This window comes from Papilio machaon, chromosome Z (assembly GCF_912999745.1).
Source record: "Papilio machaon chromosome Z, ilPapMach1.1, whole genome shotgun sequence".
NCBI lineage: Eukaryota > Metazoa > Arthropoda > Insecta > Lepidoptera > Papilionidae > Papilio > Papilio machaon.
The window spans coordinates 9,975,742-9,995,617 of NC_060016.1; the positions used below are offsets into that span (position 1 = coordinate 9,975,742).

General features: G+C 32.7%; 2 protein-coding genes across 2 annotated transcripts; one reads left to right on the top strand and one right to left on the bottom strand.

The window, feature by feature from the left end:
- Positions 1 to 2,677: 2,677 nt before the first annotated feature.
- LOC106717024 (peptidyl-prolyl cis-trans isomerase Pin1) lies at positions 2,678 to 5,502 on the top strand. The gene is made up of 3 exons (XM_014510711.2): positions 2,678 to 2,812; positions 4,793 to 5,047; positions 5,279 to 5,502. Exons 1-3 carry the CDS (start codon positions 2,755 to 2,757, stop codon positions 5,500 to 5,502), a joined length of 537 nt encoding a protein of 178 aa, XP_014366197.2. The 5' UTR covers positions 2,678 to 2,754.
- Positions 5,503 to 9,943: 4,441 nt separating this feature from the next.
- LOC106717298 (protein zer-1 homolog) lies at positions 9,944 to 19,876 on the bottom strand. The gene is made up of 8 exons (XM_014511122.2): positions 18,598 to 19,876; positions 18,088 to 18,290; positions 17,642 to 17,813; positions 16,743 to 16,904; positions 11,744 to 11,905; positions 10,846 to 10,995; positions 10,341 to 10,593; positions 9,944 to 10,161 (listed from the first exon to the last, which is right to left on the bottom strand). The coding sequence occupies exons 1-8, from the start codon at positions 19,603 to 19,605 to the stop codon at positions 9,977 to 9,979; spliced, it is 2,295 nt and encodes a 764-aa protein (XP_014366608.2). The 5' UTR covers positions 19,606 to 19,876; the 3' UTR covers positions 9,944 to 9,976.

Genomic DNA, 19,876 nt, shown 5'->3' on the forward strand with positions numbered 1-19,876 from the left:
AAAAATTATCCTATGTCCGTTTCCTGGTTCTAAGCTACCTCCCCATCAATTTTCAGTCAAATCGATTCAGCCGTTTTTGAGTTATAAATAGTGTAACTAACACGACTTTCTTTTATATATATAGATAATAATTATCACAATTTTCAGCATAAAATTTTTGGATGTTTAAAAAAATCCATTTTTTTCTAATTCTGTGGCTTTATATTTTTGAACAAAAGTAAAAAAGATTTTTTCTACAGATATTAAATTTAAGAATGAAATACGCGTTGAAGTATTTGTTTAAAAAACAATTTAAAAAGTTTTGGGTTGGAACAATGTGTACAAATGCTTTTGAATAAAAAACAAACATCAATGGCTCAGGGGTTAAGCTCTTGACTTGTAATCTGCAGGTCCTGGTTTTGAATCCCTTTATGTACCAATGTGTATTTCGATTTTACATTTATCTAACGTTCTTACAATGAAGGAAAACATCGTTGTTCAACTTGCACATATCTAAGAAACAAATTCAATGACATGTGTGAAGTCAACCCGCATTTGGCCAGCGTGGTTGACTATGTCCTAGTCACCACTAACTTAGGGTAGACTCAGAGCCCCTCAGTGGGGACATATAGTGAGCTGATCTATTCTGTACGCAAAATAATACGTTCACTACTTGAAATATATTTATAGACGGGGTATTGCGAACAAAATCGTATGCTTCAAAAAATATATATCCCCGCTACAGTTTCGGTCGACACGTCGAATAATAACGTGCAGTTGATCAACCAGCGGCAAATAGCAATTTTGCTAAAATTATTTGAAGAGAAATAGTTGTAGTTTTCGCTGTATAACTACAGAGCATTGTATTTGAATCAATTTGTTAATAATAAATGATAGACCAACGATACATTATGGTACATACACGATAGGCGGCGGAAAAGTGGAGGCACTAAAAAAAGGCAAGAATCGACAGATTGCCTTCTGTTGTCAGTCGCTTTTTTACGGTGTGGATCTGTCCCGTTCGCACTTGCTACGCTGTCTTTTAGCGAAAACGAAACGAAAACAATTTTCGAGAAATGGCATGCACCCTCAAAAAGACTTAATTTACGTGACCGTTGTATTCTTGCTTTATTTTCATGGCTTAAAGTCGATGGCACATTAGTTTGGATGGATGGATGTTTGAAGGTTTCGCCGGAACGGGGATCTTGATAAAATTTAGCACAGATGTGGAAAATTGTCTGGAAGAACACGTAGGCTACTTCTTAGGTGTTTTTTTTTAATCCGAGCAGACGGAGTCGCGGGCAATTGCTAGTATAGTCATATTTCAAATGTTTCTGCAGTTGTAACAAATGGTTTACGACGCTATTGCATGCTTATAGAGTATACATTTTAAAGGCCTTATATAATATTTAATTCGAAATGACAATAAACGTGGAAATTCGTACGCACACCACATAACACCGGTGCTACATTTTACGTTTGATTTTGTATGAAAACGTGCATCTACTATCTACTACAATTTATGTATCGATGATGATAATCTAACTAATATCATAAATACGAATGTTTAGATGGATGTATGTTTATTTGAAGGTGTCTCCGGAACGGTTAAACGGATTTTTATGGAATTTCGCAAAGTTGTAGAGCATAATCTGGAAGAACACAATGGTTACTTATAAAACGTTTATTTAATTTCGCGCGGACGGAGTCGCGGGCATAAGCTCGTATTTTATATATAAGTGAGGCAAAAGACTAAATTTATCCTTTCTAATCTTTTCTCATAAGGAAATATGACTCTGCAGGGATGTAAAGGTAGTCGAAATACTCTCTTTCGGTACTCCATCCATATAAGTAACGCATAGAAAACTTGTCGAAGGTAGAACAGTGGTCGCTTTTAATAAAACCAAATGGCTGCTTACTTGTTTACTAGCTACAGTATAAAAAAATATTGATTACGCTTTGAAGTTATTCGCGGTTATAATAAAATTTGAGAAGAATACTAAAATAATTGAAACGCTGTTAAACTGAATGAGCGTTTGTTGTGAACCTTGCAATGACACATATTGCTAGTCGTGTGTAAATTATCTCAACCAGCTCAAAAGTTCAGGTTAGATAAATTTGATTCGATGAGCTGCCGCTCAACATCTAAATTGGCAGCTCAAGGCGATGGAATTAAAAAAATTGCGGGCAGACAAGTCCTGAGCCAGCCGCCAGGCGAGGAGTGCTCGATACCCATCATGCGTTCGCGACTTTTGGGCCGGTAAAATCTAACCGCGTGCCATAAATACATCTCATATTGGCCGACAACTCGTAGTTTAAAACACAAACTCTGTGCAGATACAAATTAAGCTTAGGCTACGTGGCGGTTCTGATCTGCTTTACTCGTGTGAACCGTCATCCGTTGAACCGTTTACTGAAAACTGAAAAACAGACGGTACTATAATAATTAGTAAAAGAGTGAGTTATAGATGTCGCTGATCTCGATGTATTTTGTTTTCGCCTTAACATTGAACTTTAAAGATTAATTGCTATTTACAAAACAATAACATTTTTTGTATGACAATATAATATTAAACTGAAATTAAATTAATTATAAGAAATAAACAAGTCACCTTTAATAAAAAATTCCTAATCTTTTGTCTGTGCTGTAAGGTAAAGGGCGGGGATAAAAAAAAGGATTGAACATTCGTCATTCTCTGTGATGTTTGATGCATTTTTGCATTTACTTCAAGTGTTGCGTACTATCCAGTCGACCCTTGTGCTTTAAGAGTTAAGATGGCACCAAAAAGACCTGTACCACTTGGATGGGGGCTTCGTGTAAGCAAAGTCTGGGGTAAGTTATTATTTTATTATTTTTTCTACATCGAATGTTCCATTATTGCGACGTATATGTTTACAGGGGACGATGTTGTATAAATTTCATATTTATAAGATGACGGTATTTGTGTGCAACATTGAACCAAGTGATTCTTACCTCATACGTCATAATTTAGTCTAATAATTTCATAATAATTTTAATTATTATTTTATTTTAACGTAGGTACTCGGGTACATAAATTTATTTTGACAAATTTTCAACTTAATTTTAAGAAAATTTATCCTTTTAACATTGAGATTTCGGTTTTTTTTATAACTACCCTATGTTACAACATTAATTTAAGAAAAACGTTCCCATATTGCTGAATAATATTATGAAACTAGTTTCATATTAAGAAAGTGATGTAATGATGAAACCGATTAAGGCGCCCCCTGGCCAGCATTTTTCTAGGTTATGTTATAAAGCTGTTTGTTAACACTTGTCACATGAAGATCGAAATATTTACAAAACTGGATGTCGTCATTCAATACGTACTAGCTGTTGCTCGCGACTTTGTCCATGTGAAATTAAATACTAATTATTAATGAAATAATTATTAGCAAAATCTAATAAGAAAACGCGAACGTTTCCTCCCAATCGATACAATTGTATCAAAGATTATCCGAAAGAAACGAGAACTTGCGGGCGGGAAGACATTTATTTTTAAAATTATTATATCAATCTTATCACACTTTTGTATTCATAATTAAATTATTTTTAAATTAATGATATGTGCATTTTCTTCACCTTATTTGAATGTTTACTTCAATGTTTTAGTTACTTTTTGCAACAGTATAACTATGGCGCTGTTAGCTAATATTGATTTTCCTTACTTCTTAACTTAATACTAGCTTTTACCCGCGACTTCGTCCGCGCGGAATAAAAAAAATGCACACAAGATAAACAGGTTTCTATGTCCGTCTCCTAGTTCTAAGCTACCTCCCCATTAATTTTCTGCTAAATCAGTTCGATCGATCTTGAGTTATAAATAGTGTAACTAACACAACTTTCTTTTATATATATATAGATTAAATTATTTTTAAATTAATGATATGTGCATTTTGTTCACCTTATTTCAATGTTTTAGTTACTTTTTGCAACAGTATAACTATTGCGCTGTTAGTTAATATTGATCTTCCTTACTTCTTTACTTAATATTATAAATGCGTAAGTAACTATATGTGTCTGTCTGTCTCGCTTTCACGCCAAAACTACTGATTTAAATGAAATTTGGTACACAGATAGTCTAAATTCTGACGAATGACATAGGCTATATTTTAACGCGAAAAATGTAAGGGGTTGAAATTGGGGGGTGGAAATTTGTATGGAAGTATCGTCATTTTTGCAGTTAAAACTCGAAACTTATTTTATAGATTGTTAATTTGATATTAGTAAATATGACATTTGAAATTTGTAAAAGTTTTACCCTCAAGGGTGCAATATTACAAAAGGGAATAGGGGATGAAAGTTTGTATGGGAATATATGATGTTTATGTGAATGTTTTGTAAGTTTAATATGTTTTGTTGTAAGTGTTTATAAGTTTAAATAAAATACAAATACAAATTTTCATTAACAAACATCTATACAATTAGGGTTGCCAGGTTGCCATACCTAATAGCCGGACGTACCACGCCGCACACGACCGTCAGTCGATTCTCGTCGCCGGCGTTCGGCCACTCTCGAAGCCGGGACACCGTTTATTTTGGCCGGACATGCAATCAAAAAGCCTACCTATGTCTGGCTTTATACGGACGTCTGGCAACGCTATATACAATAACATTTTGTTATCTATGTTACCATAGAATGCATTTGCCTTGTGTTATTGTTCACACATATTGTCACCTATCCGTTCTTTTTCACAAAAGAGAGACTACAAGACGGACAGTTGAATACTATGGGTATAATTTGTATTTGAACTATTTTTGTATAAGTTATTAAAAAAAGAATTGTTTTAGGGAAACTCTTCTATTGTAATTTAATAACTGGCGATTTTCAATTGGAAAAACCCAGAAGCCAGGCGTCGTTATGCACAGATGAAGAGTTTAATTTATACGATGATGGATTTCCTCTGAGAAGAAAAAAACCTAAAATGATTCGAGTTCGCCATATCCTTATAAAGCATCATTTGAGCGACTTTTCCCCAATGTGTCGAATGCATACAGGGGAATATGCTACTCGGACAGAAGAACAGGCTTATAATCTTGCTAAAGGTTTTGTATTTTATTGTATACGTAATGTTTGCTTATAAATTTATCATTTATATCAATAATATGACAATTATTAAATTAAACAGGCAACTGGAGTATATATGCTTAACTGCAAAATAAGAAGGTTAAAAAAAAAATTATTCCAGATTACTTTCATTATTTACTGATGACTGATGATTTATAACTTCGTGTTTTCATAAAGTGTTTTGACATTTATTTTTTTAATTTTTCTAGATATACGCCTTGAAATATTATCTTACAAAATTACATTTGATGAAGCAGCATTTAAATATTCAGAGAGCTCGACAGCATTCAGCGGTGGCAAGATGGATCCTATATTTAAAGGTCATGATATGGATGAGATATTCGATGAGACAGCCTTCGCTTTAGAGATTGGTGAAGTTAGCCAACCCGTTGAAACCAGCATCGGTTATCATATTATACAGAGAACTGGATGACTTTGTTTTTTTTTTTTATTTATATATTTATTGCATCTAAGATAAAGATGCATTTGTTTTTTTTAATATTTACATGTAGATTTCATATTTTAACTTCCTTAAAGGAATCTTCCGGACAAAGATAATTGTTTGTTATAAAATAAAATATTTTTAATAAAATCCTAGGTTTTACAGTTCGATAACTTTTTACTGATGTTAAAGATTCAATAGTTTATTTTAAAAAGATTTTTTTTTTTAAATGTTACATTGTTAGACTTAAATCATTTTACTTGTTAATTAATTTTAAAACATTTTAAGATAATAAATGTTATACCTAAGATGTTGGAAATTTAAATTTTTGTAAAAATAAATTTTTATTTATGTGGGTTTTGACTGTAGTGATACATTTATTGACATATTAGTCATCAGTCATATTTTCTTTGAAAACAAAAGACATATGTCAATACCAGTCACAACAGTCAAACCAATCGAGACAAGAGACTTAAAAAGGTTTATACATAGATATAAATAGAAACAAAATTTAACAATTTTAAGACAGAGCTTTATACTAGTATATATTATTTACTATAACCTAAGATATTTAATGTTGTTCTTCCTATTATAATAGGTAAATTTGTTTTAAAGGTTTATTTCTTTACTTGTATACCATTTAAAACACAACTACAAATCTCAGTAATGTTCTCAAATCTTTACAAAATGTTTTGCAAAGATTTAAAAACATTTATGTCTACAATGTCCAGTAAATGTAGTAAATATAAACTTGATATTTGAAATGCGTTTTTTTTTACCTTCGAAATCACTGTGATTTTTTTTAAATTTATATGTAAATGACAAGATGGTTTTGGTATAAAGGGTATTTTGGTTTTTAGTAAACAAATAAATAGAAAATATTATCTGTTAATAATTCATAACTTAGTTTACTTTAAGCATGTTAGTTTATAAACAAAAAAACTCATACTGTAGCCTTACATTAGAAGGGAGAAAACGAATTGATCAATTGTCAAAAACCAGTCCAGTTGTTTAGATTTCAGATGGTCACAATTATATTTAGATAAAACTACAATTAATTGAAACAGTAAAATAACTTTATTTTTGATTAAATGTTGGTATTTATGTACGAAAACATATAAAAAATATTTAGTTTAAAAAGTCTTCGATTTAAATATTAATGGTTGGTTTCAAAATGAAAGTCAATTTCTATATAGGTTAAATTTATTAATAACATTTCAACTCTAAAATCACATAGCATATTAAAGCAGTAAGACTTATAGAATAAAAATATTTGAAGTAAACAAGTTTGACTCAACAAAAACAACTCTATATAAAATATCTTGAACGTTCCCGGTCCATTTGTCATTGAAAAAAAATTTCATTTAAACACATCAATAGTAAAACATAAGGTTGTCTAATATATTTTAAATAAATTTAAATCATGAAAATTAATTTGAGAAATGTTAAGAGATATTTAATTTAAATAGATTTTTTAAGCTTCATATTTCGCAATAGCATCAGGATTTCAATAGCAAAATACTACAAACAACTAATTGCCATCTATTCCATGTAAGGAACATTTAGAACAAGAAAATTTTAATAGAAATACACCAATATAATAATTTATTATCTCTAAAAGCTATCTCTACTTAGGTACACTCTCTTCTACAACATCCTATGCAGTTTATTTTATGTTAAAAGAAAACATAATAACTTTTGATTGAATCAAATATAAATATTGCAATTTAATAATTAAAGAATTCAGTATATTATCATATATATTATTTGGTGAAAACAAATTCAATAACTGAAATACGAACAAGTGTCAATGATGAATGCAATCAAATAAAATGTCAATGATAAAAAAAAACAATTGTTCACAATATGTTTAAAGAATGTATACAGAATAATTTATGGTTAGATTAATAGTGCTTTAAATTAATACAATAACCATCATATATATTTACAAAAGGGATAAATAGACGTTGAAAAAGATCCCGAGTTACACACTAACAGTGAAACATTAGTGAGTGGAACTTTAACTAGATAATATTAAATATAGAACATAGATAGATGTATTTACACAAGGCTTAATTTATTAATCCCTCATAGAACATTTGCATGTTTATTCACAAACCCGAACGCAACCATCACGTTTACAACAAGCAGTATATTAAACTTTAACCTTAATATAATTGTCAAACATTCTATACAAACTATAAATAATTAATTTACTTAATTTGCAACAAGTCAAATACATATTAGGAAGAGAGAGATACTGCTAAAGTATGTCATGAGTAGACATTTTGTCAATAAGCTTTAGATATTTGCTAGGTCCACAATGTTTTTTTTTCATGGCATGTCTAGTGACGACAGTTTGAATACTTGCTAACTTTAAACTTTAAAATGGATTCATTATCATGGCTTGGACATACTAAAGACACAATTAAAGCTAATAATCTATTTACGAAGACTTTTTTAAGCTTTTTAAATTTAATATGAAGCAACATTTATTAAATTTTTGGCTTTTTATAATTAATTATTTCCAATAAAACTTTAATATTCATATTTCATTATAATAAGTAATAAGAAAAAGTTACAAAGGGTTTTTCTTTTTATGAAGATAATCCCATAATTTTATAACTACCATTATTAAGTTAATATACTTTTAAGTACAACAGTAATCAGCTTTAAATGTTAAATTTTTCTAATGGTCGGTAAGTTTCAGGCGAGATTTGGAAGGGAGGTGTTACCTATGGCGCCTTTTTATCCAGCGCCCTGGGCGATCGCCCATCCGCGCCCTACCCTAATGCTGGCACTGCTATTGGTCATCAATGTAAGATATTTAGATTATTTATTTAGATAACTGCCACACACTTTAATATACAAACACACATAATTAAGGTCTAAAATTCATCATATATTTCTTGATTAAAACACATTTGACAATACTACATATGTTGTTAATATAATAGTTATATTTTAAACATATTAATATAATTAAATTCCATTCTACATTCAATTTACATATAAGATTAAAAAGAATTTGAAATTTATGAAATTGTATATAATTTGCGGGACTAGTATACATTGATGTGGTTTCATTTATACATATACAAAAGTAAAGGTGCAGTCACAAAGATAACAGAAAACTTCGTTAAATTGAAGCAGTTCTTGAAAATGATCAAACGCAACAATAGTGATTGTGCACTATTCAATCTTAGACTAACATCAATATACATTTATTTGAAATACAGATCTTATTTTATAGTAATACAATAGTAACAAACAAACATCAAGTTCTATTCTATTTGAAGAATAAAATATTGCATAATTGAAATTACACTTTTCTAGAAATACTGAGATAACTACGAAACAAGTAACTATGAGTTAATTGTAACTTTTACATTTAAACATGTTATTTCTGAAAGATCATAACATGTTATCGACACCCCCATAGAATAATTCTGTAATGCACTCTTACTGTGTTCTTGCTTTTCCGTCGAATTCGGCGTCTAACAGAACCTCTATTACATGTTGTGATTTTTTTTTATATTTTTCTTAATATTAATTACGGAGATAAAAAGTCATTATTGAAACAGATTTTTTTTACTTCCGGTATTATAATTTTTCCTTCATAGCACAGAATACGCCCGGAATATATGAATGAAAATTAAACACAATGAAGCTATAAAAATTAGCTTTTTTTGGTATCTAAAAGATTCTTGTACAATAATTATTGATGAAGTTATTAAAGAAATACGGTTTTTTGCTTGTCCTGAAAAATTTTATTTTTCCTATTACGGGGTTATTCGGTGAAGGCGTCGATATACAGTCAAAATCTGTTATAACGACATCGAAGGGACTACTCATATTGAGTCGTAAAAACCGATAGTTGTAACAACCGGTGACAGGTATTAATAGGAAAGATATGTATATAACATTCAGCCAGGACCTTTGATTTTGGTCAATTTAACCGGTATGTTGTTCTAAACGATGTCGCCATAAACGGTTTTGACTGTATTAGTTTATCTGCAGTGTTAAATCATAGTAAGAGAGTTGAGATACTAAGATTAAACACAACATTGTCTAAGTTGTGATAGTCTGGCTAATAATTAACACCGACACATTCATTTTTAAAATTTATGCTCTAAAACTAAAATTGTTAATACTCACTCATTGAGTCCGGAGAGATTGAAAGCATCAACATCGATAGCACTGCACAAATCATCAAACACAATAAATTCAAACACGTCACTTTTATATCCAATAACTGCAATCCCAATTTTCATTGTTGTACTTCACATCCAGAGATGGTTTAGTACAGGCCGGCTTTGATGTGCTCCTAGCGGGTTAAGACATATGTGATAATAGAGGTGATACCCACTGCGACACTTCCTGCCCAGATTGCTACGCATCTGAGGAATAAAACCCTTTGCTATTCTCTTAACTCTGGGTCAACCTCTCCAAAAAACTCCAATAGCTAATTGTCATAAGAGACAGGATCCGGGGGTGGGTTGTCGGTGTCCTGAGCGGTGTAACGTGAGCAGTTGTTGATGACCATGCATGCAAGGTCCTTGATCACAGTGTATGGCCTCGGGTCTTTTATTATCTTTTTAAGAAGTGAAATACCATCTTCAGCAATCACTAAGCTGCAGTATTTTTGTGCTGAAAAACATACAAATAAATAGAGAATCTATAATTTTAAAAGATATATAAATAAAAGTTGCGACTGTTAAAAAGCTTAAAAAGGTAAAAAGCAACCAAAATACATTTGACTTAATTTACATTCACTTAAAGTCTTTGCAAGTTAATTTGTGGTATTCATATTATAATTATATACTTACGGTATACAGTGGTCAAGTTAGCAAGAGCCCACACTGCCCAATGCTGGCATTGCGGTGTATGATAAACGCTGAGAAGACCTAGGATAGGTTTGAACGATCTGTAATTGATATTCCTCTCATCACGAAGGTTCCAGGTCTGTACAGCCATGGCTAGACGTGCGAGGACAGCAGCTCTGGGCGGGTTGGCCACCACCCAGGCTTCTTCCCCATCAGAAGCTATGTGGGCCAGGACACCAGCAGCATTGTAGCTTACCTGTTATGTATAGCATACATGTAACATACATGTAAACACATCCATTTTTCTATGTATTTTTATATTCGTTTTTTTACATAAGGGAAATCAGCAAGCATCTACCTCGCGAAAATAGCAAAATGACTGCTGCATTTGCAGTAAGTTATCAACATGTGGCAGATGCATTGCCAACTTTAAACGGTATCAAAGAGAGGATACATAAAAAAACTATATTTCCTCTTCCTATATTAGTTAATTTAAGACTAAACATACCTCGATTCCATCGCTGGACGAATCTAGAAGATCATAGAAGACATCAAGAAACTCGGTGTCCATAAGCTGAGGTCTTAGTTCAGCCACCTCTGCCACATTACCCAGCAAACCCATCATGTTGCGGAGTAATTCCTCTTTCTGAGGGAACGTCTGTGGGCACAGAGAATTCTTCATTTTATACATTTAATTTAAAAATGTGTCTAAATGTACTTTTAGGGTAATAAAGTAAAAAATGATCAAATATGTGTTTTTAACATTTTGTTATTCTACCGTGAAATTACACTGCTGTTACTTTTGTACACACATTTATGTTTTTTTTTGTAATGATGAGAAGGATGATAGTATGTTTTTTATAAGTCTTTCGACAGTCGGAACCCACAGTTAATGAGATAAATCTTAACACGGTAAGTGAGTCATTCCCCTACTTTCATACGAAAAAACCATTGGTGTTATTAAATGGGATACCTAACCCTTCCCTGAGCATATAATAACCCTTCCCATCCACCATCAAATTAACGTCCCCTTTCCATACCTTCCTTATAAGAAAAGGGTGAGAAGGAAAAGGGAATAAATTTAGGCTTCTGGTACCACACTTACGATGCTTCGAACTGTACTTAGCCATTCAAGGACTTTTCGGAAATTCCGCATCAATTCTTCAAGCAATGCCAATCTCTGTCACTTTAGTTTTGCAATTCTTTTAAACGATTTTTAATTAATAAAAATGTTTGTTGACTTGACAGCAAAATCTCAAACATTTCTGGTACATTTGAATTCAGCGCCATCTAGCATTATATCACGAAAAAACGATATCTGATAATAAAGATGATAACTAAGATAAGCCGACAATTAGTTATGAACTTTAAGCACTTATAATAAAGGTTTAAAATCCTGCGCTTACCTCAAGACAAGCGATGAATAACTCCATTCCGTGGCATTCGAGGAAACGGCTACTGTTGGCCGGTGTTTCGTCAGTTACATTCCACAATGTGGACCAAGCGACTTCAAGCACGTCATCGCAAATTGAACATTCGTGACGTGCCGATATTAGATGAACCATTTTCTGAAACAATATTAAAGGTGGAATTATTTAATATGCTTTCACTGCGATTTTACCGAAAGGCTAGGTTGAAATTTAGTAGTAATGTAGAAAGTAATAGAGGTTACTCATTTATATGAATGAGAATGGATTGCCAGAATTCGCGTAGGAAAAGGGGAGGAATGGGAGAAATGGGGGAAGGAGAAATGATTTAGCCTAGTATATACTCAACGTGATCCGAAGATCATTTCTGGTAATCTTTTGAAACCTGTTATGTACACAAAGGTTGAAAATTATAAAACAATAATTGAGAAATAAAACGCTGAAAGTAACTTTATGCGTGTAATCGGGCAGCAATTCGCTTTAATTAATTTTACAGTAAACATAATCTATCTAAATGAGCTGCGCATTGGCTTATATAGGCTGGCTACGCTTCTCCCCCCAGGCATGGCAGGTGTCATTGGCGGTGGGAGGATGGCGTAGGCTTGCAACTGGCGAAATCTATTGGCGTGTTGTTACAAAATACAATGTTTTGCTTCAGTAATTGAATTCCCACTGTCGTAACATTTGTATTGAAACATATTATCTCTGTTGTTTTTTTTTTTTTTAAAAAAAAGAATGGAATGTCAATCATGTTTAAATATAAGTGTTTCTACAGTGGAGTCCAACTGCAAGACTAAGGGCCGAATAATGAAACAAGTCTAAAGGTTCACTTAGACATAAACTGTTCACCGATGACGTCATTAGCAGTATAACTCACTTATGTATTCCCATACGTTTGTCTTGCTCTGACGCTAATGCTGAGCGTTGTGCGTACAATTCCGGCTATGTCTAAATGTACCTTTAAAGTAAGCTGTCTCCGTGAATTTTGGAGTTTGAGCGTGTATTTTTTTAATAATTTAAGACGCTGTTACATATTAATTATTAAAATGTATTGGGCCGTAAGAATCATACAACAGTCATAAGTTCGCTTCAAACAAGAACAATAAAAATAATTTGCCAACGACAAATACGCTAAGCAAGTCTATCAGTTTATAAGTAAGATAAAATATTTTTTTTTTGTAATAGGTTAAAAACAAATAATTTTAATGTATATCTCGCCTTAAGCATTTACATAACATTAAAATTTAAAATTTCGCTTAATTTTCTACATTATTGTCGATGTAATTTAAAACAATAAAAATTTGAACAAGACAATATAAAAAAATTAAAAGTGCAATGACCGCGCTTCGAAATGGAATAATGATCAATTAAAAATGTATGACTTAATACAAAATTAACACAGTCCATGTCGCTCACTTAGACAAATTTCAGCATTGTTTGTGTATAAATTAAAAAAGAACGAAATTTAAGCGCAAGCCATCACATTATTTGTAACTTATAAGAATATATACAAAGCTATTTATAAGTTAACTAGTTGTCGTCCGCGACTCCGTCCGCGCGCAGTTAAAAAAAACTAAATGGGGGGGGGAGTAGGAAAAATAGATGTTGGCCGATTCTCAGACCTACTCAATATGCTCACAAAATTTTATGAGAATCGGTCAAGCCGTTTCGGAGGAGTACGGGAACAAACATTGTGACACGAGAATTTTATATATAAGATTATAATATGAACAAAACAATTACGCAAAATTAACAATGTCAAATGCAAGTGCCTCGCTTCACAACATTAATGTATCATCTTAACAAATGCGAACTCTTTAAATCGCTTTAAAGTAAAACCCGATCTTAAATAATTGTAACCAAAGCGTTACCCTAAACCAATATTGCACAGATTAACGTAGTCTTAATAAGAAAATGTTATAAATTCATACAATAAGTAATACACAAAGCTCAGTTTTACAAGAAAAAAAATGTCAAATTTACTTAGCCAACTTAACCACAGACAAAAATACGAAGAGAATAAAACTTTACTGGTGAAAATCGGTCCCATAGGTTTGTTACGGGTTACATACATAACTAGAGAAAAGTAAATCTTTGTCAGATTGCATTATTAATTACATCATCATAGGCCGGCAGTTTAATGAACATAGGAGCCTCGCAACAAATAATTAATCGACAACATGTGCTTAACCAATACTGATAATCTTGGCTATTCTTTTTCCAAGTCGTGTTCATTCTATTCAGGGCTAACTGAATTTAATTACTATAGGTCTATCATATCTAATCTATCATCATCTATTAACAGACAAATCTGTCTTGCTAAAAAATCGATCGACTAAGCTCAGCTCGCTTTATAAAGATAAAGATTACTTATATTTCTCAGTAATGTACAGGTTCAAAATTAATTTTTATTCGCATGCGCAAACAAATAAAATATAAACAATATACGAGACAGACATAGCTTTAAAGTTTTAAGGAAATTTTTTCGTTTTTACTGCAATATTTTGAAAGATAATAAAACTCGATATTGTAGAAGCTTCTAAATAAAGGCACTACTGCGTTTCGTTTGAATAATGAGGTCATCAAATCTTCCCTATCCCTTTTTTCCTCAATATTAGGCTTGGAAACTAGTGTCTGTGTTTATACTTACGGGCAGTATAAATCTATTATCCTTTATTTTCCATCAATAAAGATATTCAGTATATAAAATTAGATATCGCGCGCGGCTTTGCCTAAATTCTTATGATCGTTGAAAATGATTATAATTTCCCGCATGTGCGTGAACAAAAAATAAACAGACTGACACTGTTGTAATGGACATAAACTATTTACATTTATAACTTAAACAAAGTGATCTTAACAGCAAATAGCTAGCTTCGTACAAAATTAAAAACTACTGCAGACGCCTTGCCAATTTCATTAGCAATTTTATAGACGCACATATCAAAATAAATGTTTAAGTATTGGGTATTTGTATAGTTTTCGAAAACAGAAAAAATATGTATATACAAACGCTTCGCCTTAAAATTAATCAATACATTGTAGTCGCAACATTTTACATTTTAAAAATCTTTCTTATTTAATAAAAATTTATGTATCAAAATGATGAAGTGTCACACAACTCTTACGCACACACGCATAAAATTAACTGTAAAGTAATTTTATCACGTTTTTTATTATGGTTCAAAGTTTTAGCCTTGCAGTAAAAAATGTAGGATTCGCATACCGCTAACTTGAAACAAGTCGCTTTAGATTATCTATTAGTTTAACAAAATAAACAGCAAGAAACTCTGTAGAGTATATCGATAACCACGATTTGTTGACATAAGCTATAATCTTTGCGCGCATTTATTTTACTCGCACGCCGCGCGGCAATTGAGAGTTATAGAACAGACTAGACCTTTACCGCCTTATTACAAAACGTGGTCTAACTATAAAACCTGGTTTAAACCTACATTCGAAGTGGTTTATTTAAAATTCATATTACAAAACGTAGTTTAACGTTAAACCTGGACTATCTATGGTAACAACTTTAAACCATTGCGTTCCCAGGTTTAACTATTTAGACCACAGATTTAGACTTATGTCAGAAGTGTCGAGTTACGAGTTTTGTGCCTTATCGGGTTTTTGTTAAAAATCTGATTTGGTTAATTTAATGGACATGGAAGACATTGAAGATATTGAAACAATGGAGATATTAGAAATGTCACGTCAACCTAATAAACGTCGAGTTCGTTTGGATCCTATTGTCGAATTGTCGAATGAAGATTTAAGACAAAAGTACCGATTTACCAAACGTTTTGCGGAAAAAATAGTGGATGGAAAAAGTAACGCACGATTGTGCGACTAATTGACGCAATATTTCCTAAAATATTAAAAATAAAATAATTCTTCCGGATCAAAGAAAGTTTTTAAACGTAGTAGTAAATTAAGTAGTAGGTAATTAATTATTTACTTTCTTCTCAGAAGTCCAATTTGCAGATCATTTTGCATATCATTGATCCATTTTCAATTAGTTTATTGACAATTACACACGTAAAAACAAAGATCGCGCGGGGCGGGCACTTTCAAAAGAATTCCGTTTGACGTGCTTTATTCTATTCCATTTTATATACATACCCGATAAAAGATAGCCAGATGTTACAACTTTCGCAGAAACGGAACGTTTATTATCGAATGACATTTAGTGAGCGAATGATTATCTGTCATAATCGATTGACCGTGGTTCAAATTCTTAGTTTATGAAGTTCTGGTTTGGTCTACGTTTTGTAATACGGATTCATTTAGACCATGGTTTTAGAGATTAAGCTAGACTACGTAGTTCGGGTTTAAACCAGAGTTGTTGAGATTTTTTGTAATAAGGCGGTTAGAGATCTTTTAGTGCATACATAGTAGACAAAGAAAAAACTAAAGTGGTAATTACTGTTTAACTAAAGGTACGCAATAAGACCCCCAGATTAAGAAATGTATAGAAGCATGGACTTTGATTTAAGGAAGACATCACAAAAGCGCGAACATAACATCAGTTTTAAGCTTGTGTATTGTACCTATAGATGCATCTTCTCACCATTAAAATGTCATCTTTATTGATGCTGCTTTGTGTTGGTATAACACGATTCAAATTTTATAGGGGTTTTTTGCTAGTTACGAACGCGTGTTTGCACAAATGTGGATTAAGCACGCGGAGAAATATGCATCGCCCTCAAATTTCATTCTGTCGACACCTAAATTATGTTATACACAGGATATAGCGAGAAATTAAAAGCCGCTTTAAATATTGAATAGCATTATACCGATGTTGCATGGAAGCTGCAAATTGTTAATAGAACCATCGTGAATACACAAATGCTATATAAAAGTACTGGTGCTATATTTAGCTCCGTTTTTACATATATTTATTCTGAAAGAAAAATAGTAACCAATACATGGTATATAAATATACTGTAATATATGTATTATATGTATGTGTAATTCTTACCTCAATGAGTCCACTTTTTCCCAGGAACAACTTTCGATTGCCATCGACCTGGCACGCAAGAGAGTTAAGCAGATAGATAGAGACGCGCTGAACGAATCCCTCCTGGCTCAGATATGGCACGCAACTCAGCAGCATTTGAACTAGACGTTCATATTCACACAGCTGTTAAAAAAACGTACATATTTAGGACTGTCTGCAGACTGCACGCAGTATTATTTATAGGTGACTGCAAACTACCGTCTGTGTATGGTTAACATTCACTAATATGTATTATAAATTCGATTGTGTGGATGGATGGATGTTTGTTTGAAGGTATCTAAAGTAAGGCTGAACCGAATCTTGATGAAATTTGACATAGATTTAGATCTACTTAAGTTTTTTTAATGCACACGGACAGAGTCGCTGGCAACAGGACATTATAAATATGAAACTTTGGATGGATGGGTGTATGAATGTTTGTAACCATGTGACTTCAAAACGACTGAAAGGATTTGGATGAATTTTCAAACCAAGATAGATTACAGTCCAAAATAGGCATGGTTGGCACTAACATTGCAAATACGAAACAGAAATAGTTTATTGTGTGGAATGTGTCATAACCTACTCTTTTTTTCTTACTAATCTTAGATAGATATTTTTAATATTTCTCGTTTAGTTTTAATTTTAATTGTTTATATATAAAATTCTCGTGTCACAGTTTTCGTCACCGTACTCCTCCGAAACGTCTTGACCGATTCTCATGAAATTTTGTGAGCATATTCAGTAGGTCTGAGAATCGGCCAACATCTATTTTTCATAACCCCCCCCCCATTTTTTAACTGCGCGCGGACGGAGTCGCGGGCGATAGCTAGCTGTTTATAAAATCTGTTTTAATTATCATTGTTTAACTTTCAACTTACCACATCAGCGGGAATTTTGAATTGGCAAATGGTAATGCATCCATTTCTCATTACAGTTTCATCCTTCCTGTGTTCCTCCATTGCATCAAGTAAAGCATTTAGTATATTCCGTTTCAATTTCATTCCTAGTTTGTCTTTTTCTTTACCTTTTACAATGTAGAATAGAGTAGCACTATAAAAAAAAACATAGTTTCATAATCTTAATAATATTATAAATGCAAAAGTTTCAATGGATGGATGGATGTTTGTTAGAAGATATCTCCCTAATAACTCAACGGATAACGAAATTTAGCAGAAATGAAGAACATAGTCTATAAGAATACATTTGCTACTTATAAAGTTTTTTTTTAATAACGCGCAATCGGAGTCGGGTGCTAATATAGTATATAGAAAGGAAAGGATTGTACTATGATATGCATATAAGATTCTTAAATTAATTATACTACCTTCCGGATATTTGAATATGTTTTTCAGGAATATGTCTTCTCATTGCCTCCAGTACAACAGCAAGAGAACGTTGTACTGATTCACATTGATCATAACGGAACAGATAGTAAAGGTCATTGAGCACATGAGCAAGCATTGCAGGTCTGCCCATGTATACCTTTGCAGATGTCAAAATTTGTTCTTCGTTGGTATCACCAGTAATCTGTACAACGAATTAAATGTTTTTAAGTTCTAAGGTAACTGTGGCTCCTACATACAGTTTAGAATTTTAAATATTATTTTGATTAATAAAGCTGCATACATATGCAACACAGGATAAACAACCAACATGTCAAATTGTTACATTTGTTCATTAAAAAAAATATTAACAAAAAATATTGTGTGAAAGGCAAAATTGTGAGATACAATTATTTATAATCTTACAGCAATTCAATATCATGAAAGCTTTGAGAAAGAAAAACTAGTTCATTAATAATTAAATAAAAAAATATATATTGTTGAAAAATTACCACTTTAGCTGGAATATCATGCCACCTGCAGGCTCCATTGTGTGTTCCATAAAGTCCAAGGAAGTGCAGAGGATTGTTCACCCGGCTGACAAGTCCAGGGATATCACACCTCACAGGGACAGCAGGCACTTCAGATACCCCAACTTCCTCAACAGGGGGTGGTGCCGCTCCAGTACCTGCTAAATTGGTACCCGAAATGTCCAAAGACATAAGATGTGGCAAACAATGCATCATCCTTGACAGCATTAAATTCGGATTCGGAAATACCCCCAGCCGTTCATTTGATTGAGACAAATCTAGATGTTTTAGTGAATGCAACGTACAAATCCATTCTACAAGTCCTGTCTCAATTCGTACATTGTAAAGGACCAGGGATTCCAAAGTCTCGAGGCCTTGCAAAGCGGTCAAGTAATTAGATTGTGTCAATTCGGATAGTTCCAAGTGCCTCAAGCAGTAAAGTGGCTGGGTGAGTAGTATTGGGAAGACAGTTGCCCTCCGGCATTGAATGGACAACTTCCTCAGCTGTGGTATAGATAGGATGTATTCCTTCTGATAAAGTCTGTTCTGTGAAATGGTATAACACAGTGGTCCAAACTTCAGAGACACCAGGTTCTCGCTATGATCATTGATAACATTGATAGCCACCTGCGTCAAATCGACACAATGGATTAATTCCACCGTCTTTGGTTTATGAACCATAAAGCTGAGAAGACCTTCGACGGTCACCGCCGAATTCCGCAGCTTCAAATTATTAATTTTCGTGCGTTCGGTATCACGAAATATATTCGCGATTTTATCATCAATAACGTGTTTTCTTTGAAAAATATCAATAAACTTCTCGCAGAGTTCCACAGGTAGAATTATATCATGTTTAAGTCTGCGCAAGAGGGTGACAGGATCTCTTATCGAAATTGCGTCGAGATTACGCGCAATGGTCTCAATACAAATTTCTACGAGAGACTCCGGATTATTTTCAGACACTGGTAAATTTTCATGTTTCGTCGCCATTTTGGCTGGATAATGATTTTCTTCTTAAGGTGTAGAAAAATTACACGTTCTATGGCACCATTTTACTCATTTCTTTTTTCACTACAGATCACGTCGTGTCAACAGTTTTAAGAGACAGTCCACTTTATAGTTTTACATTACGAACTTCTGAAACATTATCAACTTGAGTGATACAATACTAAACAAATATGAAACGATGCAATGGATGGCAATTTTCGCACAATTCAACCAAAATGAACAAAGAATCGACCGATTGGAAAGTTCTATTAAT